At 42.3% G+C, this 22,019-nt stretch overlaps 1 protein-coding gene across 1 annotated transcript; it reads right to left on the reverse strand.

Moving 5' to 3' along the window:
• Window positions 1–1,019: 1,019 nt before the first annotated feature.
• CFAP36 (cilia and flagella associated protein 36) lies at window positions 1,020–16,371 on the reverse strand. The gene is made up of 10 exons (XM_048298338.1): window positions 16,217–16,371; window positions 12,586–12,650; window positions 11,601–11,702; window positions 11,083–11,197; window positions 10,025–10,112; window positions 9,338–9,389; window positions 8,332–8,458; window positions 7,907–8,076; window positions 7,339–7,494; window positions 1,020–6,658 (listed from the first exon to the last, which is right to left on the reverse strand). Exons 1-10 carry the CDS (start codon window positions 16,329–16,331, stop codon window positions 6,572–6,574), a joined length of 1,077 nt encoding a protein of 358 aa, XP_048154295.1. The 5' UTR covers window positions 16,332–16,371; the 3' UTR covers window positions 1,020–6,571.
• Window positions 16,372–22,019: the final 5,648 nt, after the last annotated feature.

Below are 22,019 nucleotides of genomic sequence, written 5' to 3' on the forward strand. Positions count from 1 at the left end.
TGGAGAGCTCCAGGCTGCCCGGCACAGGACTCTGATGGAACACCCTGTCAGCTCCGGAGCCAAGGAAGCCTTTGCCAGTAAAGAGGAGCTTCAGCATCATCCTCATGTGCTCACTCTTAGGCTGCTTTGCTTCCCAGTGGGTCTTTCCATCAGTAAAGATGATTCACAGGCCATGAGAGCAGCAGTTACCTGGGATGTGCCTTCACTCACCTGAGGAGGAGAAGTGGCATCACCTGGACCCGTGTTCCCAATTCTCTTCAACAGCCTCCCAAGCCAAGTTCTCCATGGGACTCCTGAGGAGCGTCAGTCCTTGCTCTGCTCCTCACCACCCCAATCAATGGCTGCTGCAGTATGGCAGGAGCTTTAAAAACATACTCAGACAAACAGGAGATTGTTTCACAGCAAAACCAAGAATGTCATGAATTTTTATAGTTCTAGGAAAGGACTGGCTGAAGTGGCATTAGATGTCCCGTTAAACACAAACCTGCAGTCCCAGGAGAAGGTGACACCCAGCACTGTCTGGCTGTCACCCCTTGGTGCTGGTTCCCAGTCTGCCCTCGTGAGCAGCCGTGTTCTCCTGCCTGGGCTCCTTCCACTGCCACTCTTTGGGGAAAGAACAGAACATCTACCAGCGTGTACCAGTTACAAATGCTATTTTAATAAAAGTTCCATGAAACTCGAATGGGTAGGTTTGTCTGTTTTCCTGGGAGTTGCTGTGGCAGTCAGGGAGGTGATGCCATGGGCAAAGGGCAGCCTCTTTCCTCAATTTTTCACAGCCAAACGAGTAAAGGACTTTAAAAGATTTCTGCTACTCTGGCAGTGAATTGCTGGCAACAGCCTCAGCTTTCAAACTCAAGCAACTCCTTTTACTTAAAAGTTGCATTTACTGCAAACTGGGACCTGGGAACTGGGAAACTGCCCCAAAAGCCTGTAAAATGCTGTAACCTGGAGTTAATTTGTGGATGTCTTGGCTCCCGAGGTCCATTGGCTTCTCAAAAACGAGGTGGTCAAGGGTGCACTTCCTTGTGAAGTCAGACTTTATTACACTGCGCTGCTGGAAAAGCCATTTGTTTATAAGGGGCTAAGGAAAGGAACCAAGTTCTGCACTGTTAAAATGAGGAAGTTAAAACGTTGAGCCCAGAGCTGTTGCCACAGGAATTCCTTTCCCAGCTCTCCATCTCTGCCTCTGCTCTGCGGGCTCAGGGCTGGAGCAGGGCTGTGCTCTGCAGGGATGGCACGGCCTCGCTGCGGGACAAAGTCGGGGAGTTTCCAGCACTCTGGAAAAGGAGTGTTCATGGTGTGTTTCAGTGTCATTTGAATAGGGAGTGACCAGGTACTGAGCTGCTTGTCTGAAAGTTCTATAAATCCCACTGTAAGATTGGAAATCCCTTCACTTACTGATGATTTATTCTAAAGCATCTTTCTGTTCTTGCCTGTGTAAGTGGTTCAGGTATGGGGAAAAAGAAGTATATTTAAATATATGCTGTGTAAGGCAGTGCTCATAAAATAGTTCCAAAGAAAGGTGATGTCCCTTACGACAGAACAAGTGATTTAATACATGTCTTCTACAGGCATATATGGTAAGGGAATAGAGATTAATATGCAGTGCAGACCTGTTTCAGAAACAATTCTTTTCTTGGTTTTATCTCAAACAGGACACACTGATTGTTTGGTCAGAAGCAGAGAACTATGATTTAGCACTGAGCTTTCAAGAAAAAGCTGGCTGTGATGAAACTGGGGAAAAAATCTGCCAGGTACAGGTAACATGAAACATCCCATTTTTATTCCAGGTATTTTAATGTCTTCTGTGACTTGATATATTTGTGCATCCTTTTTAAGCCTGCTTGTAAAGTAAGCGAGTATTTGTTGTTTTCTGTGGCTTTTCTATGCAAGATCTTAAACTGCCCCTGCTTAGAGCACCAGTTGTTGTTTTCATGATTAAATGTCAGGCTTTTGAAAAATCACTTTAATGGTGGGACTCAGGTGGTTGGTGTTCTGGGGCAGTTTGTGTGATTGTGTTTATTAAAAAGGGACTGCTGGAGCTCAATGTTTTAATTGTCCTTCTCTCAGCTGGCCTCAGGAAGTGGCTTGTTGGAGTGCAGTGGAAAAGCAAATGTGCTGAAGGCAAAAGGAGCTGGAGGTGTCAGGGAGAGACAAAGAGGTGGCAGCGCTGTGTGAGCCCCCAACTGTCAGAGCAGATCTCAGTGACTCTCATGTTTTAGGGCTATTTTCATCTTTGTTGTTTTATTATGAAGCAGTTTAGATTTTACACTTGCAAAGCTGGGAGCAGCAAGGCAGTGGAGCTGCACCTGTGTGTCCTTAAAAGAAGCAGCACTTTCCCGTGGGAATCATCACAACCTTCCCAGACTGTGACACGGCCCAGTGTAAAGCTGCGAAGTAAAGAACCAGAGAGCTCTGATTTCCAGCAGCTCCCTAGGGACAAACTGGGCAACTGAGATGTGTTGGTAATCTTTGCATGCACTAGGGTTTAACATCTGCTCAGGCAGTTCTGAAGTCCTGTTGCTGGAAGGAACCAATCCTAATAACCAGTCAGGAAGGAATAATACCGTTTTCTAGGAAGGTCCATAGCAGCCAGCACACAAACTCTGCCACAGAATGTAGCTGTTTCATCCTTTCACAGAGTTTTCTGACCCAAATACACCTGTAATTACTTTTTCCTATGCAAAAGGTTTTCAAGGAATTCTGTGCCTTTTCCCTCCTGTTACCTCAGAACAGGGATGAAGTTTTCAAAACGTTGGCAAAGCTGGGAATTCTTCCAGCCCTTGAAATTGTAATGGTGAGTGAAACTTAAAGCTGATTTTAACCCAAGTAGAAGAGCCACAGCCATTGAAGCAGTTTTGGCTCTGCTGAGCCCTCTGGGTCAGTTTTGCTGTGCTGGGAGTGGGAGTTGATTGGAGCATTCCCAATGCAGAGGCTGCCCCTGGCTCTGCGGTGCTCTGGGCATTTTTACTCCCTCTGTGTGAGCCTGTGGGCAGCACAGTCCTTGGGACAAGGGGTGTAAAAACTGGCAGCTGGATTGTTGTTGTGGTTGTTGCTGGCCCAGGGCCAGAGAAGTATTTTTAGATAATCTTGAACTGTTGGCTGGTTCCTCCCAAAAGATCCCGTAATCCTGTCATTAGCAGATTAATCTGTCCTAATCAGCAGTGGGAAAATGGAATGTCTTTCACTCCTGTGGTTGAAGCAGCTGTTGCTGCCCGACCATTGCACTCCCTGTTTGAGTGCTGTTGTTCCTCAGAAACATGAAATTCCAGGGAATTTCTGTGCTGCAGTAAAAACCTGTGGACTGACCAAGGGACACTGACTGCAAGGAAAACATCAAGGTCCTGTAGATGTTCAGTGATTAGATCAGCCTTAATCCTATTATTCTGTTCCAGGACTAGCCCAGTCCAAACGTGTCCTGTTGTGTTACTCTGTCAGGCTGAGAAGTTGTTCTTTTCTCAGAGAAAATCACATCCATAACGAAGTTACTCATTCCTGTTGCATGCAAATGAGCACAGAAAGTTGTGTACAAGGTCATGTGTCCACTTGGTCGTTTGGTACAAAATGAGTAAATTGTGGATAACAGGTACAGAAGATCAGTGTCTCAGATATTCTGGCAAGTAGCACGAGATGAATGTTTCCTGCCTGAATTAGGGCTGTTAAATCCACAGAAAGTCTTGTGTCCTTTCCAAAGGAGGGAAAGAGTGGGGAAAAGATGTTGCTGTTCTGTTGTTTTTCTGTAACATTATTACTGTGGTTCTCATAGAAACTTTGTAATTAAATGTTCCCCAAACTTTTAACTCCATTTCTTTGCAGCTTTACTTGATAATAAACACCAAACTTGACTTATTCTGAAAAAGGAATCTCTTATTTATTAGGGAATGGATCATCTGCAGGTTAGATCTGCTGCCAGCCACAGCTATATTGTCAAATCTAGACGACCTTTGTCCGTTCATGGTCCAAGAATCTGTGATGCAAAAGGTCCAGCAGAGTGATCGTGGGAGTAAAAGTGGTTTGGAGTTTGTTGAATGTACCAGTCTTAGGGCAGCCAGGAAACAAACCAGCCAAATAAAATTTCTCTTTTCTATTTCATTTTAACGTTTGTTTTTTAAAAAATATATAAACGTAGGGAATTCATACTCTTTGTAGCTAATTGGTTTGTGTTTTGAGTAGTTTTGGGGTTTTTTTGCAGGATGCTTCTCATCACTGAGCTGATGCTGCTATCCTGATCCTGAATTTGGAGGACCTGATCAGTTAATGGATGTACTGTGCTCAATCCAGGGAATCTGCTGGCCACAGCTGATGTAAGAAAATACAAAGTCTACATTCTTGGTAGGCTGTTTCTTCTGTTACTTCTCCTGTTATTTACAACATGTATGTGTGTGCCAGTGTTGAATGAAGTGATTTTTCCTCTTAGGAGTCACAAATATTTACATTCCTGGATTTCTTTTACATTTCCTGTGTTCCTGTTCTCACGGTACCACTTCTGGCCAGTGCTTCAGAAAACACATGTGAAAAAGGTAAGGATGATTTTTACTTCTTTTCCCTTTCAGGCCTGTGGTGTTGGGCAGTGATTTGGCAGTGCTGGTCCTGGGGATCAGCCTGTGATGCCCGCTGGGAATGTGCCTGTGGAAAAGTGCTATTGAAGAGTCCTGGGGTTGAGAAGAGGCTAAGCAGAGTACTGGTCTTGATGAATTCAAAACACACCTTTCTGGCCTTGTGTGAGTATGGAGCTGTTGTGATTTCCTTCTTCCAGGCTTGGTGTGCACTGTGTGGAAGGTGTTCCAGTGTACACTTGAACTTGGAATTTGTGTTAATGAGTGTGAATGAGATTTTAATGCTCTGGGTTTGGGGGTGCATCTTCCTCTGGGTAACAGCAGGTGTTTCAGTTCTTTCCATGAGAAGCAGATTGGAGCCCGTGCTCCAGTTCTTGAGTTTATTCTTCATACACATGGCTCTTCACTTTATGAGGATAATTGGCCTGGAAGATGAATTTTATTACCATTACACCATCCCAAAGAGGAAAACCTCTTTGAACCAGTTATCAGTGTTCTGTTGGATAACGGCACCTGGTACAACCTGCTCAACTCAGCTGTGTGAATTCATCAGTGGTGAGTTGAGCTCCAGCTCTGACACATCCGCGGCATCTCAGGTCCAAAGGCAAAATGCAGCTCTCCAAGATTGCAACATCCTGGTTAAAGAAGTCACAAACAGCACTGGGACACTGCTGAGTCCATTGTCTGTTTCTGTGGGAAGCCTTATAAATATTTCTCGATCTCATCTCTTTTATTAAGGATAAATCTGGTTGCTTCACATTTGTTCTTTACAACAGTGTTTTGCCTCTGAATGAGGAATCAGTTACTTTCCAAAGTGAACTCAAAAGCTTTCTGAACTTCTGCCTGTGCCCATTTGAGGCTGAAACGCTGCTTTGTTCTTCTGCAGGAAGATATTAAGTCCCTTATTGCACACATAGTTGAAAACTTCTATAATGCACTTGAATCTATTGAATATGTTCAGACGTTCAAGGGACTGAAGACAAAATATGAGCAAGAAAAGGACCGACAAAGCCAGAAGCTGAACAGGTAGGCCCCGGTTTCTGTGCTCCGAGCCTGCCAGTGGCTGCCACTCTGCAGGGCTGCTCCTTGCTTTTCTCTTTCCCAGAGGACAGCAGTATTCTAGTTCTCCCTGCACTTGTTTTACACTGTAAAGATGTTTTAATCTATTAATGCTGAGCTGTAAAACTCAGGAATTAAATGACTCTGTAAGTGTAGTAACATGTATTGTTTATAGTTGTTGTTTTAATAAAAATTCCATGAAACTTGAAGGGGTGGGTTTGTCTCTTTTGTTGTGAGTTGCTGTGGCATGCCATGGGCAAAGGGTGACCACTCCTGCCAAACGAGTAAAGGACTTTAAAAGATTTCTGCTACTCTGGCAGTGAATTGCTGGCAACAGCCTCAGCTTTCAAACTCAAGCAACTCCTTTTACTTAAAAGTTGCATTTACTGCAAACTGGGACCTGGGAACTGGGAAACTGCCCCAAAAGCCTGTAAAATGCTGTAACCTGGAGTTAATTTGTGGATGTCTTGGCTCCCGAGGTCCATTGGCTTCTCAAAAACGAGGTGGTCAAGGGTGCACTTCCTTGTGAAGTCAGACTTTATTACACTGCGCTGCTGGAAAAGCCATTTGTTTATAAGGGGCTAAGGAAAGGAACCAAGTTCTGCACTGTTAAAATGGGGAAGTTAAAACGTTGAGCCCAGAGCTGTTGCCACAGGAATTCCTTTCCCAGCTCTCCATCTCTGCCTCTGCTCTGCGGGCTCAGGGCTGGAGCAGGGCTGTGCTCTGCAGGGATGGCACGGCCTCGCTGCGGGACAAAGTGGGGGAGTTTCCAGCACTCTGGAAAAGGAGTGTTCATGGTGTGTTTCAGTGTCATTTGAATAGGGAGTGACCAGGTACTGAGCTGCTTGTCTGAAAGTTCTATAAATCCCACTGTAAGATTGGAAATCCCTTCACTTACTGACACTTTATTCTAAAACATCCTTCTGTTCTTGGGGTCAGCAATGAGCCTCTTAAAACTACCGCTTATTAATTACTTCTTCTTTTAGCTTTTCTGCAAGCATCTTCCTCTTCTGGAGCAGCCTTTGCTTCTCTTCTGACATTTCCTAAAAACAGAGTGAAAACAACACTGCAATGAGCAGCTTCCCTGGCAGGTACCAGCCTCCACCATGGACTCTGCCCTCTCCCACTGCCCTGATCCTTGTTTTGGGAGCCTCAGTTTCAGCTCCTACTGAGCAATTGTCCTGAAGGCTCCCCAGTCACCAGAATTTGGGGCACCTTCTGAGCATAATACTCAGCAACTCTGAAAAATATGTGAGGCAATAGAAAGTCTTTGGGATTAAGTACATGCCCTTAAGTACTTGCTTTGTAAAGGAGAGTAATGATTTTTGGATTTGAAATAGAACAATCACTATATTGTTTCGTAATGTAAGAGGGTTTCAAGGTCTTCTAGTATTTTCCTTTTTTGAGAGAGTTTTCAAGCATTTGCAGAAGTAAAAGAAAATCCCTGAGATTTAAGGAGCCCAAACAGTAGGTCACAGACTAAGAGCAAACTGGCATTTTATCCATTCATAAACTGAAGTTAATCATGAGCATTTGATGATGCTGAAGCAAACCAATGCCAACTCCATCACTGAAACTTCCAGTGCAAAAAAAAACTTTCTGCAAAAGCAGTAATTTGGAAATACTTCCCTCCCCTTGTTGTTTTTAACCCATTCCCACTATTCAGCAGCAGCATGGACACCTGCACTGAAACCACCCGAGGGTTTATATGAAAGTCCTTCACCTCTTTGGGAGGTGATTCCTCCTCTTTCTGGTCAGTGTTTGGTGGTGGTGGTAGATTATTTTTTGACTCTTTCTTCGTAGCCAGCAGCAGGTCTCGTTTTTTCTTTAGGTAATCCTCACGTTGCTTCAGCTGCTGCTTTTCAGTTTCTGATAAATTCTGGAGAAAAAAATTAAAATTTCAATTTCTTTTTTTGTATCAATGTCCTGCGTGAGAAAAGCACATTTACATCCTATCTGCCTCCAAAATTACCAGGTGAAAACAAATCCGAGTTGAGGCTTCAAGTCAGAGCTGTCTCCTAAGAAACTACCAAAGGACTGAATGCTGAATTCTACTCTGAAACCAGAAATCATGAGCTGAACTTTTGCTAATTAAACTCTGAATAACATGAAAGAGTGTTTACATGTTGGTTTAAAAAAAACCCCCAAAATAACCCAAACCCACCTGATTACAATAACAGAAAATCTGTATTTCAATATAATACTATTTTATATATATATTCTACATGTAATCTCTCTTTTTGCATTCTAGTTCTATATTTGGCTTTTTTTCTTATTTGTTTTTAACTTACAGGTCCTTTCACCCCAGCTTTTTGCACTGTGTTCTCTGAACCTTTCCCAGCAGACCTTTTCTTAGTGTCTTCTTTCCCCTTGGTACAAGAGGGCTGAGGTAAGTTATCAGTTCCTTTTTGTACTGGGCAAACTGGTTTTGGGTCTTCTTTTGTAGATTTATGAGATCCCTCTAATTTGACACAGAAAACAATTAGAAAGAATAGAAATCCATCAGATAAAAATAGTAAAACAGAAGTTGAAATATCATGGAATAGTAAAACATCCCATGTTGGAAGGCATTCCTGCAGGGCACCTTGTGCAAACACACTTTACTCACAGCTTTATCCAGTCAAGTTCTTAAAATCTTGATACCAGTGGATTCCTGGATGATTTAACACCAGCATCACGTTGCCCACTCAGCATTGCTCTCCCCCCCCAAAATTACCTAATGGGCATTTTGGAGTTTCTTCAGAATCCTCAGCTCCCTCAGTGGATTCCTTAACTTTTACAGCTTCTCTCGGATCTCCTGGAAAATTGTGGGTAACATCTGGAGCTTTGAGTTTAGCATGTGCCTTGAATTAGAAAACAAATAAACCCAAGTGTTACACTTCCTGGCACTGTACCTCAAGCACCGAACTGTCCACACAAAGGAATCTCCCAAAAGAACTTCCAGTTAAAATTGTGTTGTTTACACTACAGACAATGCAGCCGATCTCTCAGAATTTCTGCCCAGGAAAGGTCTATGCTGTTCATGAGTTACATAATTCATGTTAGAAGCCCCCAGCATTCATTAAAATATGAAATTGTTTTGTGTTAAAACACTCTTTTAACAAAAAACATATCACTGAGCACTAACTATCGTCTCCTCTGGCCAGGGGAACTCGACTGGGGCCTCTGCAGTCTGGCTTGTTTATCAAGAATATTGATACTCTTGGTGGTCTGTAGAGATTTGGATAACCTGCCTGTTTTCCCAGTCAAGAGGAGGTTTATTGCCATGATTCCTCAATTTGGCCAGTCCCCATTTACATTCAGTTTCCTTTCTCCGTGGTTTACTCTGATGGACACCAAGGGATGCTCTCTGGGAGAGGATTTCTGGGTCCTGGTGATTAGTTCTGTATTGTGAACGCTTAATGAATAGCGACACTGTCTATAGAGTGATCCTGAAGGTAATTCCTGCAGGATTATGAGTGCTGTCATCTCCAAGCAGCTTACACTTGGAAGTGTCTTTGATCCTGACAATATTAGTAATTCAGCTGCCCTCTGGATCTGAAAGGTTGACACCCGTTACCAGGATTTCAGGATTCAGGTGCTGAGCAGGGAATATGCTTCTTGTGGGATACGTGCATTGATGGAACACACGGCCTGGAAGGGATTCAGGCACAGCCAGGACAGGAGTATCAGGGGATTTCTTAATCATCCCCATAACTCCCATGCAAAGGTAAGATACTCACTTCTTCAGTCCTCTTTCTCTCTTGCTCTATTTCATATTCTTCCTTAGATTTTCTGCAACAAGAAACATGAGTAAATACTCAAAACTCCTTTAGTGTTAGTGATTTTCAGGGAAATTTAACACTGCTTAAATATTTGAGGACTATCAAAGCAATTACAAGGTAATGTGAATTTGTCAGTATCCAAAATATTTCCACAACTTAAGTCTTAATAGAAACAAATAATTGGGATAAACACACAAGAGGCCACTGTCCTCAACTGTCTTTGTGCAAAAATAATTGTGTAAGAATTTCCAGGGCTTATCTATCCCTTTATTTCATTTGCTAATTTAAAGACAGGAAGGGAGGTATTTCCAGAATACAGAGGGAAAATAGCACTATCTAACATAACCTGGATGGATTCATCTGCTATTCTTTATGTGTCTGTGAACTGGGAGTGGGGGAGAATCTGCAGAAGTTGTATTGATCTCATGCATCTCAGATCACAGCAACAGTTCTCACGCACTATTTCGATATTCCTGAGCACACCCACTGTGCAGCACCACCCATTTTCCCTCAGGTGGGATGTTGACAAGAATATTCCTGTCATCTGTAAGATGAAGGCAGTTTCCTGGAAAAGGCTGGAAGAATTAGTTCCTACAGACCTTTATTTTAAAATAATGTACAAAGTGGGACTGATGGATTTCTTACCTTAGAACCTCCCTGAGTATTTTCATTTCTTCCTGTTCAATTTCACTGAATACATCAGAACCCTCTGTTAAACACTCAGGCAACACGCCTGGAAAAAACCAGCAAGATTTATGCATTATTCTAAAGAAAATGATTTTGAGCTCCAATGGGCAGAGAAGAAAATTTAAAAAACCCCAAACCCAAACACAAGAAAATCACATTCACAAAACCAAAGCTATGTAATTCTTTCTCTGAAACTGTTTCTACAAAGGTCCTAGATCCTAGAGGAAATAATCCTAAATCCTGGTAGGAAAAAGGCAAAGATTTCTGGCAATTAAAGTTTTGACATCTAAGGTTAAGGCCAAACTCTGCATTGACCATGACGTGGCATTTCCTGCAGGCTGCAATTCAGTCATGGCCACCTGAACCATGCCAAATTTAGTTGTTATATGAAAGGTGAAATTTAAACATTATTCTCTGAAAAACACACATACAGTAATAAGGTAAAACAAAATAGTGAAACTAAAGACATGGAAGAAAGGAGTGGGATTAAAATCCTTTCAGAAGCATCACCAGAGCAGCAAAGTTGGGTGTGGATTATTTTCTCCTTATCTTCTTTCTCATGCATGTATTAGCATCATGAAGGCCTTAACTTGTGCTTTCTTATATGGATTTTTCAGTGTGAATTGCAGAGTAAGCACAGCAGACACTAGAACATCCTTGCCATGCAAGGAGCAGAATTCCAATTGATATTGCCACATTTGAGGAACTGCTCTAACTGCTTTAACTCAGAATTGTCACCAAAATTCTGCAGCAGAAAACTCAGTCAAGTTTCACAGAGAAATTTAGACAAACAGACCTGAAAAATCTGTTAACTTTAAAATACAGACAGCTGTCACTGAGAGTGCAAGCCAAGGACTAAGTAATGAAATCCCTGTCCCAGTAACATCAACTGGATGTTTTCCAGTAACTTGAACTGGAACAGAACCAGCATTCCACACTCATTTATGAATGGCTTAAAGAGTCATCGAAAGAACACTAAAAACCTGCAGTGAACCCCCACATTCACCACTTCTCACCATTTCTTTCTTTGATGATTCGAATTGCTTGCAGTTGCATTTCAATATTTTTCTGTACCATCATTTTTTTAAACAGTCTAAAATCTTCTGCTGCCAACACTGTTTGCAGAATGGCCTGTGGGAGGAAAGGTATGCACAAAATTAAACCCCCACAGAAATCCTAACCAGCTCAGTCTGTTTGAAATTAGCTTGATTTTTCAATTCTGAGCAGCATGTTTTTAATAATTACATTTCATTCTCCTATCTGTCTATTTTTCCAGATATACAAGAAGAGCTCACGGTCAGGAAAATAACTTGGTGGGTTATGTTTTTAGATCAACATGCCTACAATAACATTATGACAATATTATAATATTATGACAAAACTGGGTTTCCCAGTGTAAGTTTACAGCTGCGGCTGAATTGAAAATTACAGTTTCACCATGAAAGCTTTCCCAAGTTTCATCTCCTGCCAGCTGTGTAAGTGAAAGCATAAAGATAAGAATTAAATCCAGACATTCCTTAATGAAGGCAAATACCTGTGAGGTGTGAGTCTTTGCAAGAGGAGAAGAAAAAGCTTCTTGAAATTTCTCCTCATTAATTCCAACTTCTTTAAGGTAGTCCTCTAGTAATCTCTCCACCTGTAAAACAATACAAGCCTTACCTTCTAAGGTTTTTCCCTGAGAATCATAGGAATTTTTGTCATGGTTGTCTATTCTTTTCTGTTGTGGTTTTTAAACTCAAAGGAAAATCATTACAATAGCATAACTGATTTTTCTGAACTCAGGCTTCATTTGCTTTCATGAACTGTTCAAAATGAGCATTTTTATTGCTAAATTTGATTACTCCTTAATGTATCTTCTCCAGTTTCCAGGATTCTCACTTGTGTACCTTTCCCCCAGACTCCTGGCTAGTATTCCTCATGGGTTTTTGATCTAAGTAAAAGACTTTTTGCCAGTCTGTGCCTGAAAGGGGTCAGAGCAGAAATGAATGTTGGTTTGTATTTATTCAATCAAAGGTTTTTAATATCATGTATTTCCCAGCCTCATTACAGAAAGAGTGTGTTAGAAACCTGCATGTATTGTTTTATAGGTATTTAAGCTCCAAAAATCTCCTGTAGTTTTTCCTGATAATTGAAAAATAATTCAAAAGATTTCCCAGAGTCATTAGTGGACAAAATACCAGTTGTGAGTGTTCTCAGGCATCCTGCTGTTTGTCATTTTAACTTGACAGAAAATAACGTTATCAAGCTTACAAATACAGTCTTGAAGGTAGTGGATATATTAATTTTAATGAAAAATATGTAAAACAGCCTAAGAGCTATGACTGTGTTACAGTTTCTTTTCGGTGTACCTGGTCTTTAGGCATAAAAATGCCTATGACAACTACAACTCACAGGATTTCTAAGTAACACTTGGAAAAATTCTAAATAACAAAGATAACCCGATCAGAAGTTCATCTAAATACTCAACATTTTAAATTGTTTTGCTTAGAAATTTACCATCAATAGTGAATAATGCTCACCAGAGCTTGGTACTCCTGATAAATTTCTGTGTAAGACAACTTGCTTTCTTCTTCATCATCAAAAACTGGGGAGGGGGGAAAGAAAAAACATTTTGCAGTCAGTGTACAAACCACCACAAATTAATTTATGCCCTAAATAGCAAGATTAACCTTTACAGGGTAATATATTTAATCACATGAAAACATAGGCCATGGTTATAAGAGTCCTGTGTTTTTCCAGACACTCAGGCTAAGTGTGTGCTTTTGGTAAGTGAAAGTAATAAAGCTGCATAATTTAATATTGGGAAAATCTTCATAATAGACTTGTAAGCAAGTTGAGGATTCAGCAGATACATTCACTACAAAGTAAGTTTTAATACAATAATTACCCCATGAACCTGTGTAAGGTTGTTCCAAGGTAGCAGATGACACATCAAGCAGGAAATTTCGCACTCTCCATGTATTTACATGGAAGATGTTATTTATTAATGACTTAAACCACTTCTTAAAAAATGTCATTCATGTAGTGAGAAGCCAAGGTGATGCAGGAAAATGAGTCCCTGTCTGCATAAAACCAGATAAACCCGAAGAGGAAATGTGGTGCAGTTAAATTATATTTTAATTATATCTCTCCTGATTTAGGAAGAATGGACATTCCTATACTATAGGCCATATTAATAATATTCATGTTAATTCATATTAAAATCCCTGACTGGAACTACTCAAGCAAATGATCTCGATGCTGCAGGATAGGTAGAAGAAGCAGAAAATCAGAGAAACTGAAAACTAAGGTTTGAAGGGGTTCATTTACATTTTTTTCATACCAACAACGAAGAGAGGTAATGTAAAACCTGGCAATTAAAGCGGAGGCTTAGAAATAAGTCTGCCTCAATCCCCTTCAAGATTAGCCACTTGGACAAGTCACTTCCCAGGAACATCCTTTGAAGTCATTTGAAAAATGGGAATTCCGCTTCAATTGGTGGATGAGCGTGATTTATTCTTCATGTGTACGTGACATCTCTGATGGTGGTGCTGCTCATGGAATCAGTGTAAATACAAATTTAGAGTGACTTTTTGAAGGCATCCAATATCTTTCCCAGCTGTGACAGCCCCAAGGCCACGTCACTCCGAACCTGGACGCAGCGTGAGCTGAGGTGGCACTTCCTAGAGTAGGAGGTACTTGCATCACTTTCTAACACCTCACAGCAGTGCAATGATAGAAATCCAATGACACAGTTCAGGTCCCCCAAAAGCAGAGGAAAATCTGCTCTTTAATCATAATTTGGAAAACCAACATTGCTTGTGGGTTTTGCACAAGGCAAAAATTTTTACGAAGAAATTAAAAGGTTAACAAATACCTAGGATTAAATTCACCTGGTAGGAAAAGTATTATAACCATCAGTCCTATGGCAATCACCGTATTACCAGGCTCAGGAGGGTGAAGACACTTTACAGCCTCTGTTGTCTCCTCCTGGCTGGGGATCCCTCACAGCTCTTGCAGACCCCAACTTTCACCTTGGTTTCTCTGTTCCCTTTTTCCCACCCTTCCTGCCCTGGGGATCCCAAGCAGGGGTGACACAGGGATGTCACCCTTCAGTGACAGCTGGCCTGGCACTGCCAAGGGGATGTTCCTCTTCCTCCTCCCACGGCTGCAGAGCAGAGCAGGAAGCCGGCACACACCGTGCTCTGTCCCCGGGCTCGGGACACAACGGGATGAGGTTCAGTGCCAAGGAAAGCAAGCTGCAGTCAGCATCTCCTCCCAGCTAAGTGGCTTTAAGAAGTACTTGGAACAGAGGCCTTGGATTTTCTTGAGTCAGGGCTCCTGAATCACACAGTCATTATTCCTTAAGGTTTTGGCACAGTCTTTGGTCGTCCAACAGGAATGAAGATCTGAAGAACCACGGTATCAAGACAAGCCAGGGGACACAGATGTCCTGGGAGACACTCATTATTTTCCTATTAAAACTGAAAATCTTGGCTAGCACCCCTCAAATGGGATGATACACACCCATCAATGTGTTAATTTCAGTTTGATGTAAAAGGAAATTAATCAATCTATAAAAAATTAATCACGTTCTCAGAAGGAGGGAGAGAGAGAAAGCAAACGCTTACTAACAGATAGAAAACCATTACAGTAAGTTTACAAGTTGAAGTGCAAGGACTTGGCCTAAGTAACTACAGTTCTAAAGTCCTTACATACCGATTACCAAAATCCAAATTGTATTTTCAAGGAATCACAACTTATTGTCAGTTACTCAGACTGTTGCTGATTTGCTTGTCCAGCCCAAAGATTAAATGTTTGGGGAAATGCCGAAGACTCTGTCCTGACAAAGTGTATCAGTACAAACCCAGCAATGGAATCAGCACAGCAGGAAGTGACCATCATGAGAGCCTGCCTCACATTATGTGGAAATTTACAGCGGTTCCACAAATCTTCTTACTGCCAGTAAATTCCCCTCAACCTTCTGAGGAGAAGGGATCATTGCTCCTGAGAGGGATAAATCAATTCCCTCGATACCTAAACCTAGACCCTTTGCATGATAACCAGAATGTTTGGCCCACCCCAAGTTTAGGAAGACTTTCCAGGAGAAAACTTCCAGTCTAGGTTTCTCTAACTCTTCCTAGCTGTGAAGGCTCTAGGAGCTTTCCCTTCCTCTTTTCCCAGTTTTAAGAGGGAAAGGCGTACGGACTCACAACAATCGTGCCTCATGCAAAGTTTGGGGCAGCAGAAATGATTCAGGGAGAAACTGAGAAGCAATTTTTTTTCAAGAATCACGAACAAAAGCTGCCTTTTTTTTCCAAAGGGCTTAGGCACTGCTTTCAGACCTGCCCAAATTGTCATTACTGTGCTACCAGAAGGATCCAGGTGGTTTTTGGCAGCAGAAATTGTAAGCAGCAGAAATAATTTAGCCAAATCTCTACATCAGAAAGTCTATTTCCTCCTTCCCTCTTTGCAGACACAAACCTGCACAGGTCTCCCTCCCCTGGCTACAGGGCAATCCCAGCCCCCCTCACTGCCGGTACTTCTACTTTACCCAGGCTACTATATGTCCCAAATTATGCCTTGATTGTCTCAAGAATAGGAAGGAAGAAGTGGAAGTTTTAACTGGAGTTACTTCCGACCTAAACTCACACACAGGATCACCTACAAAACATCCCCGGTAACCACTGACAGTGCTGACCATCATTTTTTGCGAGGTCCTAAAACTTAGGGGTTTTCACCTCTTAATGGACACCATTCCTGATAATTGCAGGAATTTAACTTTGGGCCTTCTCCTCCTCTGTCCCACGGACCGGATGGCGCTTTCGGTTGCCCTGCCCAGTTTCCTAAGGAAAACTCCTGCCTCTGGGAGAGCTTTGCAGGCCGTGCCGGGGTCCGAGGCGCCGCAGGGTGCAGCGCTCGCTCGGTGTCAGCGGTAAGATCATGCCATAATCCCAGGACGAGCTAATGGATACAAATGGCACGTCCTGACGCACGGCTCGCGCAGGGAACACCGCGGCCCCGGGGAGCGCCCGGCGGGAGCGCGGCCGGAGGGGCCGAGTGCGCGCTCCTGCACAACCCCGGGGGCCGGAGGGACGCCCCGCACACGGGACAGGCGCCCGGCGGTGGGCTCGGGGGGCCCACCCTGCCCTGCCCAGCGTCCCTGCTCACCCTCGCAGTTGTGCTCCATGAACTCCAGGATGGGGATGGACCAGGCGGGCCCCCGCAGGAAGCCGGCGATGGTGTCCACCACCCACTCCACGTCGTCCTCCTCCTCGGCCGCCATGGCCGGCGCCGCGGCCGCTATGGCAACCGGCGTCACGGGGCGGGACCTGCGGGCCGGGATCCGCCCTCACGGCATTCCCGGGAATCGCGGCACGGTGGGAAGCAGGCCTGTGGAATGGGGCCGGCGGGTGTACCTGGCGCGGGAGGAGCGGGTGGGGAGCGGTGGGAGTTCGGCTGGCAGCAGCCCGCAGCATCCCCGGCCGCCTGGCGCGCGGGTCCTCCACAGCACTGGAAAGAGAAGGAGTTAGTAACTACGGTGCTTGGTAGTCACCAGCGCTGAGGGTAATGGAGCACGGGAACAGGAGGTTCAACCAGGCTGCGGCTTCCCCGTGCTTGGGGATAGCCGGAATATGAGGGACACGGCCCTGAGAAGCCGCGTTGCACTGGCCCTGTGCCCTCCGGAGATCCCCAATTGTTACAACGCCTCTCTCACTCAGTTTCACAGTACAGTCCAGGTTGGGCTTATATATTTAAATTTTATAAAAAATTATCCCAGACGATGGAAAATTCCTGTTATCCCTTATTTTATCACGTGCAGAATGCAGTGACATTGTGGAGCAAACAAGAACACACGTGTTCTTTGTTAGCTGTTGAAGTTGGTGCTCTAATTCTAATTAAAATGTTAATCACTCATCGGGCCTTCATAAGAACACGGATAATTTGTAACTTAGTAATACTGTAAATACCCTACAGTGCTAGAATTGGGAAATAATTTACAAGGCAATAGGTGGGAAAGTTTACATTAACACTTAATTATTTGGGTATTTCTTAGGGCTGCTGGTTGTGGCACGTTCCTTTTCTCCACTAAAATTAAGGTAATTTCTCTCACTGTCCTCGTCTCTTACACTGCTGACAAACTGAAAAGTTTTTCCAATGTTTCAATGTGTGTTCTTCCCAATACTGGATGATTGCTTGCCTTACTGGTGCATGTCACTGGTAAGTTAAAAAAAAAAAAAAACCAACAAAAAGCCCAACCCAAAAATAACCTCTTCATCCTTTTAAAAATATTTTAATGACCACAAACAGTGGCAGTTCCAGTTTGTTACATCAGGCTTTAGCTTGCTCAAGAAAAACTCTTGTAGCCATTAATGAGATTTTACAAAAAGCACAAAGTTTCAGTGCTGGGTGAAGGCTAATTTCTTTTATCACTAATTTCTCTCAAAGGTAACAGTTCTACGCTCTCAGAACTGCAGAGAAGTACCTGATCACCATTTAAATAAGAATCTGCACTAGAAAAACTTCAAATTTTCCTTTTGCAAGCCACTTTTTTTCACCATCAGCACTTCCATTTCTACAGCCAGTTTTGTGGTCTGAGAGCATCAATAGTATGACAGGATATTCACTTCCTATTTGTTGCATCAAAAGTTAAAGCATTTCATCACAGTTACAAGAAAAAGTTGCTGCAGTAATGACTATGAGGAAATCTGTCCACTGTAATCAAATCCATTTTATCACCTCACAGGAAACTGCCTGATGTTATCGTGTTCTGTCCGTGGATGCCAGGGGGAACACTGGAGCTGGGGTTTTAGCTGTTAGTAATACAAAAGATAGAGCAGGGAATGATCCCTGTCTTAGTTACAAAAAGCATTTATTGCTTAATTTTCTGTCTTCTCTGAGCAAGTTGCTACTTCAGACATTTTGACATATATACATACATATACACACACACTAACAGGCAAATTTTGTCAAGCCTTTCCAGTCTCCGTGTTCCACTGAATTCTTTATGTCAGAACCCAACTCTCTTCACATCCAGTGCACAATAATAAAGAAGTTTGAAATTCCAGAATCTTGAGAATATCTGGCTTCTTTCTGGTGAATGCCATTTTTGATTTGCTAAATTTATAAATTTCTTTATCTATGTATAAGTAAAGAGGCAAGAAGTGAGGCAGATGAGCTTTTTAGCTATTGCCAAAGGTAGTTTTTACATAGCTTTAAATTTCTTCAGTGTGGATAATTTTGTAGATTTTGAGCAATTTAAAGGACATTGCAAAAGTGCAATTCCCAGATTAACTGTTAAACAGTATTATTTTTAATTACTCTTTTGCTTAGGCTTTAACTCTCCCATCCACCTAATTTGTCTTGCTACTGCAACAGCTATAAATATTTTTACCTTAGTAAACTTAACACTTCTTTTCCAGTTTGTTTTTATAAGTTTTAGTTTGGGAGGGATTTTTAAAAATAAATCTGACCTCAAGGAGAACTCTGAGCTCAAGCATCTGAGAACCTGTGGTGCAAAGACCTTTCCTTTCAGTCCAATAGAAAGAATTAAACGTGACTTCTGTATAAAAGATTGAAAGTTAAAATACTAATCGGTTTGGGTTTATTGGCAATCATTTAGTGTGGAGATTTTTTGGTTAAATATGTTATACTTCAGGGACTTCACTGTACTTTAGTCAAAGCTAAAATAGAAGAGAAATTGGTTCTGAGCATGCAGACACGTTGAAGAAGTGCTTAAAAGTCAAGTAAGGAATTGTGAGTTATCTTCATTTTCCTCCCCTTTGGGATATTGAGCTCCTGCAGGAACTTCTAAAGATCTTCCTATTTAGGTCATTTTCTTTCACTTTATAAAGCTGTTCTTTTCTCTTGTGACTTGAAGGTTTTATACAAATGTAAGGCTGTTTCAGAGAATCCATTCTGCCTGAGAGGCCATTCCTAATATAATTTTCTAATAATAAGCATATGCCATTGCTTTTCCTATAATCATGCTTCTTAGCTAAATTATCTAATCTTAAAAGCATCTCAAGTGTCCAACATCTAATGCTTTCACTTTATGGCTTGTGAAAATAAGAGATACTGGAACTACAAGAATATTTTTTTCTCACTTTTAGGTTTTTTCATTTATATACTTGCCACAAACTATGCACGTTACCCACACATTTATGCAAAAGTCTATCCATAAATTTGATTTCGTATATTTTTCTGAAGCAAATTTTGTTCTTTATTTGCCAACAACAGGATTTATTCCCATATATACTTTTCATAGGGATTTTCTCCACACACATTGACCAGGTGTTTTAGTAATTGCTGCAGTGCTTTTACCATTATTTTTCCTATGGTGTCTGCACCTCTTGAATTCTAAAAAGCCTTGTAACGATGTAGATTTTTCTGTCCAATTCCAGCTGATTGTTATTGATGGAAGATGAACTACAGCAAGGTGAAGTCTATGGTTTGATCTGAAGCCTGAGAGCTTTGTTATTCTAATCTCTTCTGGCATGGAGTTCTGCAGCCATGAGCAGGTTAAAAGGGGAAAAAGAAAAAGCCTCCTGACCTTTCCTTGGAAATGGAGAGTTTCACTGAACCAGGAGAGGCAGCATCTGTGGAGCATGAAATGTTATCAAAAAGGGTATGAGATGGTGAGAAATAGTAAAATAATACATTGCCAGATGCATGGGCATTTTACTCATTGCAGAATACAAGTGGGAGAAAGGGAACATGGCTGCCACAAGTCCATGATAATAGTTAAAAAAGAAAAAATTATAACCTTCAGTTGTGTATGGATTTTGGGGAAAGATCTTGTCTATTTCTGAGCTCAAGAGACTTTCTGCACAAGTCCCAGCTTCCTCTTTTGAATCTCTAACACCTTCAGCCAAGTGTCATGAAAGCTGAGCAGAAAGACTTCTACACACAAACTCATTCACTTTCTCTTCAGTTTTTACCACTGTGAGAATTATGCATTTTTAATTTCATTTTAGAACTTCCCTTAAAAAGGACTCCTCAATATTAGGATTACTGAAGTGCTACCTGAGGATATATGGGGAGTGGAACTAGAAGAGGTCTGAAGGCTCCCCAGCCTTGGGGTTTCCTTGACTGCACAGTGCAAGAGAGAATTTATTTGAGACATGAGTTTGGTTTGAGTCATTTAGTATTATCTCAGGGGTTTGGCTTTCAAGAAGGCATTTACAGACAAAAGTGCTGGGTCTGAGGGCTCTGGGGAAGAACTGGAGTTTGCATTTCTGAGTTTTATTACCCACATGTTTCAGTTGCCCCCAAGAACTTTGGCTAATTGCATTGTATTGTTGATTATAAAAGCCAAAGAAAACCCCCAAGAAAGACAATGCACTGGAGTGCCTCACAGAAACTGTGCTTTCTACTGCTGAAACAAAAAAATCAATTGGATGTTCAAGAAAGAAATACTTCCATGGAGATACAGATGGAAGTGCTTTGTACAGAACATCATCTGTCCTGTTTCATGGATTTCAGACGTATAGGACTTGTAGCAAGTTGGATATTGGAAGAATTATGCAAATTAGATTAGCAGAGATATGCTGGAGAGCAGAAGTTTATCCCATTTTCCAGGGTGTGTTATCTGGCTCCCAGGTGCAGAAGGGACTCCACGCTCACAGCTCATGCTCTTGCTGTGCCAGCTCACTGATGTGATGGACCCCCATGTCCAGGGTGACACAGGAGTGTCAGGGTGACTTGTTTTGAGATCTGAGCAGAGCCCAGGAATTCCAGACTCCTCACACCACACATTAACTCTCATCACTGCTGCAATTGGCCTTCCAGCAACTTGCGGGTTTCAGGGGCACTACTCCATAAGGGGTTTTGCCACCTTAGCCAGCACTGGGAAGAACGGAGGTGCTGCTGTGGTGCTGCTGCTTCCCTCTCGCTGTGGTATTTCCTTTTTATTTTCTAAGGTGCCATCTGCTCGGGCTCATAGCAGAGGCTCTGGAACAGAGGAAGAGCTGAGGTGTGTTGGGTGTGGCCAGGAGCTGCTGAGCTGTATCTCCCTGAATATCTGGATACAGCTGCCACACCAGTAGGTGTGACCTCAGGAAGGCACAAAAGCCAGAGCTGGGAGATGAAGAGTGGAGCTTTTCGCAGGTTAAATGATAGCAGCATAAGTAGTGCTGCTCCTGTTCTTACTTGGAGAACACACCGTAGAATTTCCGTGTGTGCATGGTTTTCATTAAGTTCTGTGTTACTTTCCATAGTTGATTTTTATGAAAGCACCATGAGTTATTTATTAAGTAGTTCGTATTTGTGGACTATGGGATTTTTAATTGTGCTTTAATGTTATGATTAAAAAAAAAACCAAACCAACAGTTTGGCAACTATGCTTTTATAGAATTTTCACTCTCAAATGATGCTGTGTGTGACTGTGGGTTATTTTGTGACTGGATCATGGATTACCTCACAGTGGAGTTCAGAGCTGGGGCCTGTGCTGTCATTGCATAGGACGTATTTCACCCCCTGCGTGTCTTGCTCATGCTTTTTAACCTTGAAAAACTTCCCAAATATATCAAGTGTGTAAAACTTGTCACCAGTCTTTACAAAGGTGTATTTCACCCCCTGCGTGTCTTGCTCATGCTTTTTAACCTTGAAAAACTTCCCAAATATATCAAGTGTGTAAAACTTGTCACCAGTCTTTACAAAGGTGTGAACAAGCAGGCTAGGCAGATTTAGTAGGAAACAAAGACAGCGAATGAGGTGAAATGAGTAGTACAAAAAATTGTGATTTCAAAGTAGTGTAACGATGGAAGGTGGACAGTGGGAAGTTACTGCTGCACAAAGCTTTATGCCCTGGCTTCTTCTGTCCAGTCCTAGTTCTACTTTCCGGAGAGGAGTGAAAGCCACCCCTGCTTTCAGCTGAAGGGGTCAGAAGTCAGCCATGAGCTTTTGTTTTCAGTAGCCTGCAGGGAGAAAGGCTGACTGGACAGCCTTGGAGATAAACCGCTGTCCCCAAAAT

This window comes from Corvus hawaiiensis, chromosome 3 (assembly GCF_020740725.1).
Source record: "Corvus hawaiiensis isolate bCorHaw1 chromosome 3, bCorHaw1.pri.cur, whole genome shotgun sequence".
Lineage (NCBI taxonomy): Eukaryota > Metazoa > Chordata > Aves > Passeriformes > Corvidae > Corvus > Corvus hawaiiensis.

Coding starts and splice junctions, on each gene's coding strand:
- CFAP36 (XM_048298338.1), bottom strand. CDS start 16,331: ATGGCGGCCGAGGAGGAGGACGACGTGGAGTGGGTGGTGGACACCATC. Junction 9,390..10,024: donor ATACTCAGGGAGGTTCTAAG/GTAAGAAATCCA, acceptor TTCTTGTTGCAG/AAAATCTAAGGAAGAATATG. Junction 7,495..7,906: donor AAGCTGGGGTGAAAGGACCT/GTAAGTTAAAAA, acceptor TTTTTTCTCCAG/AATTTATCAGAAACTGAAAA.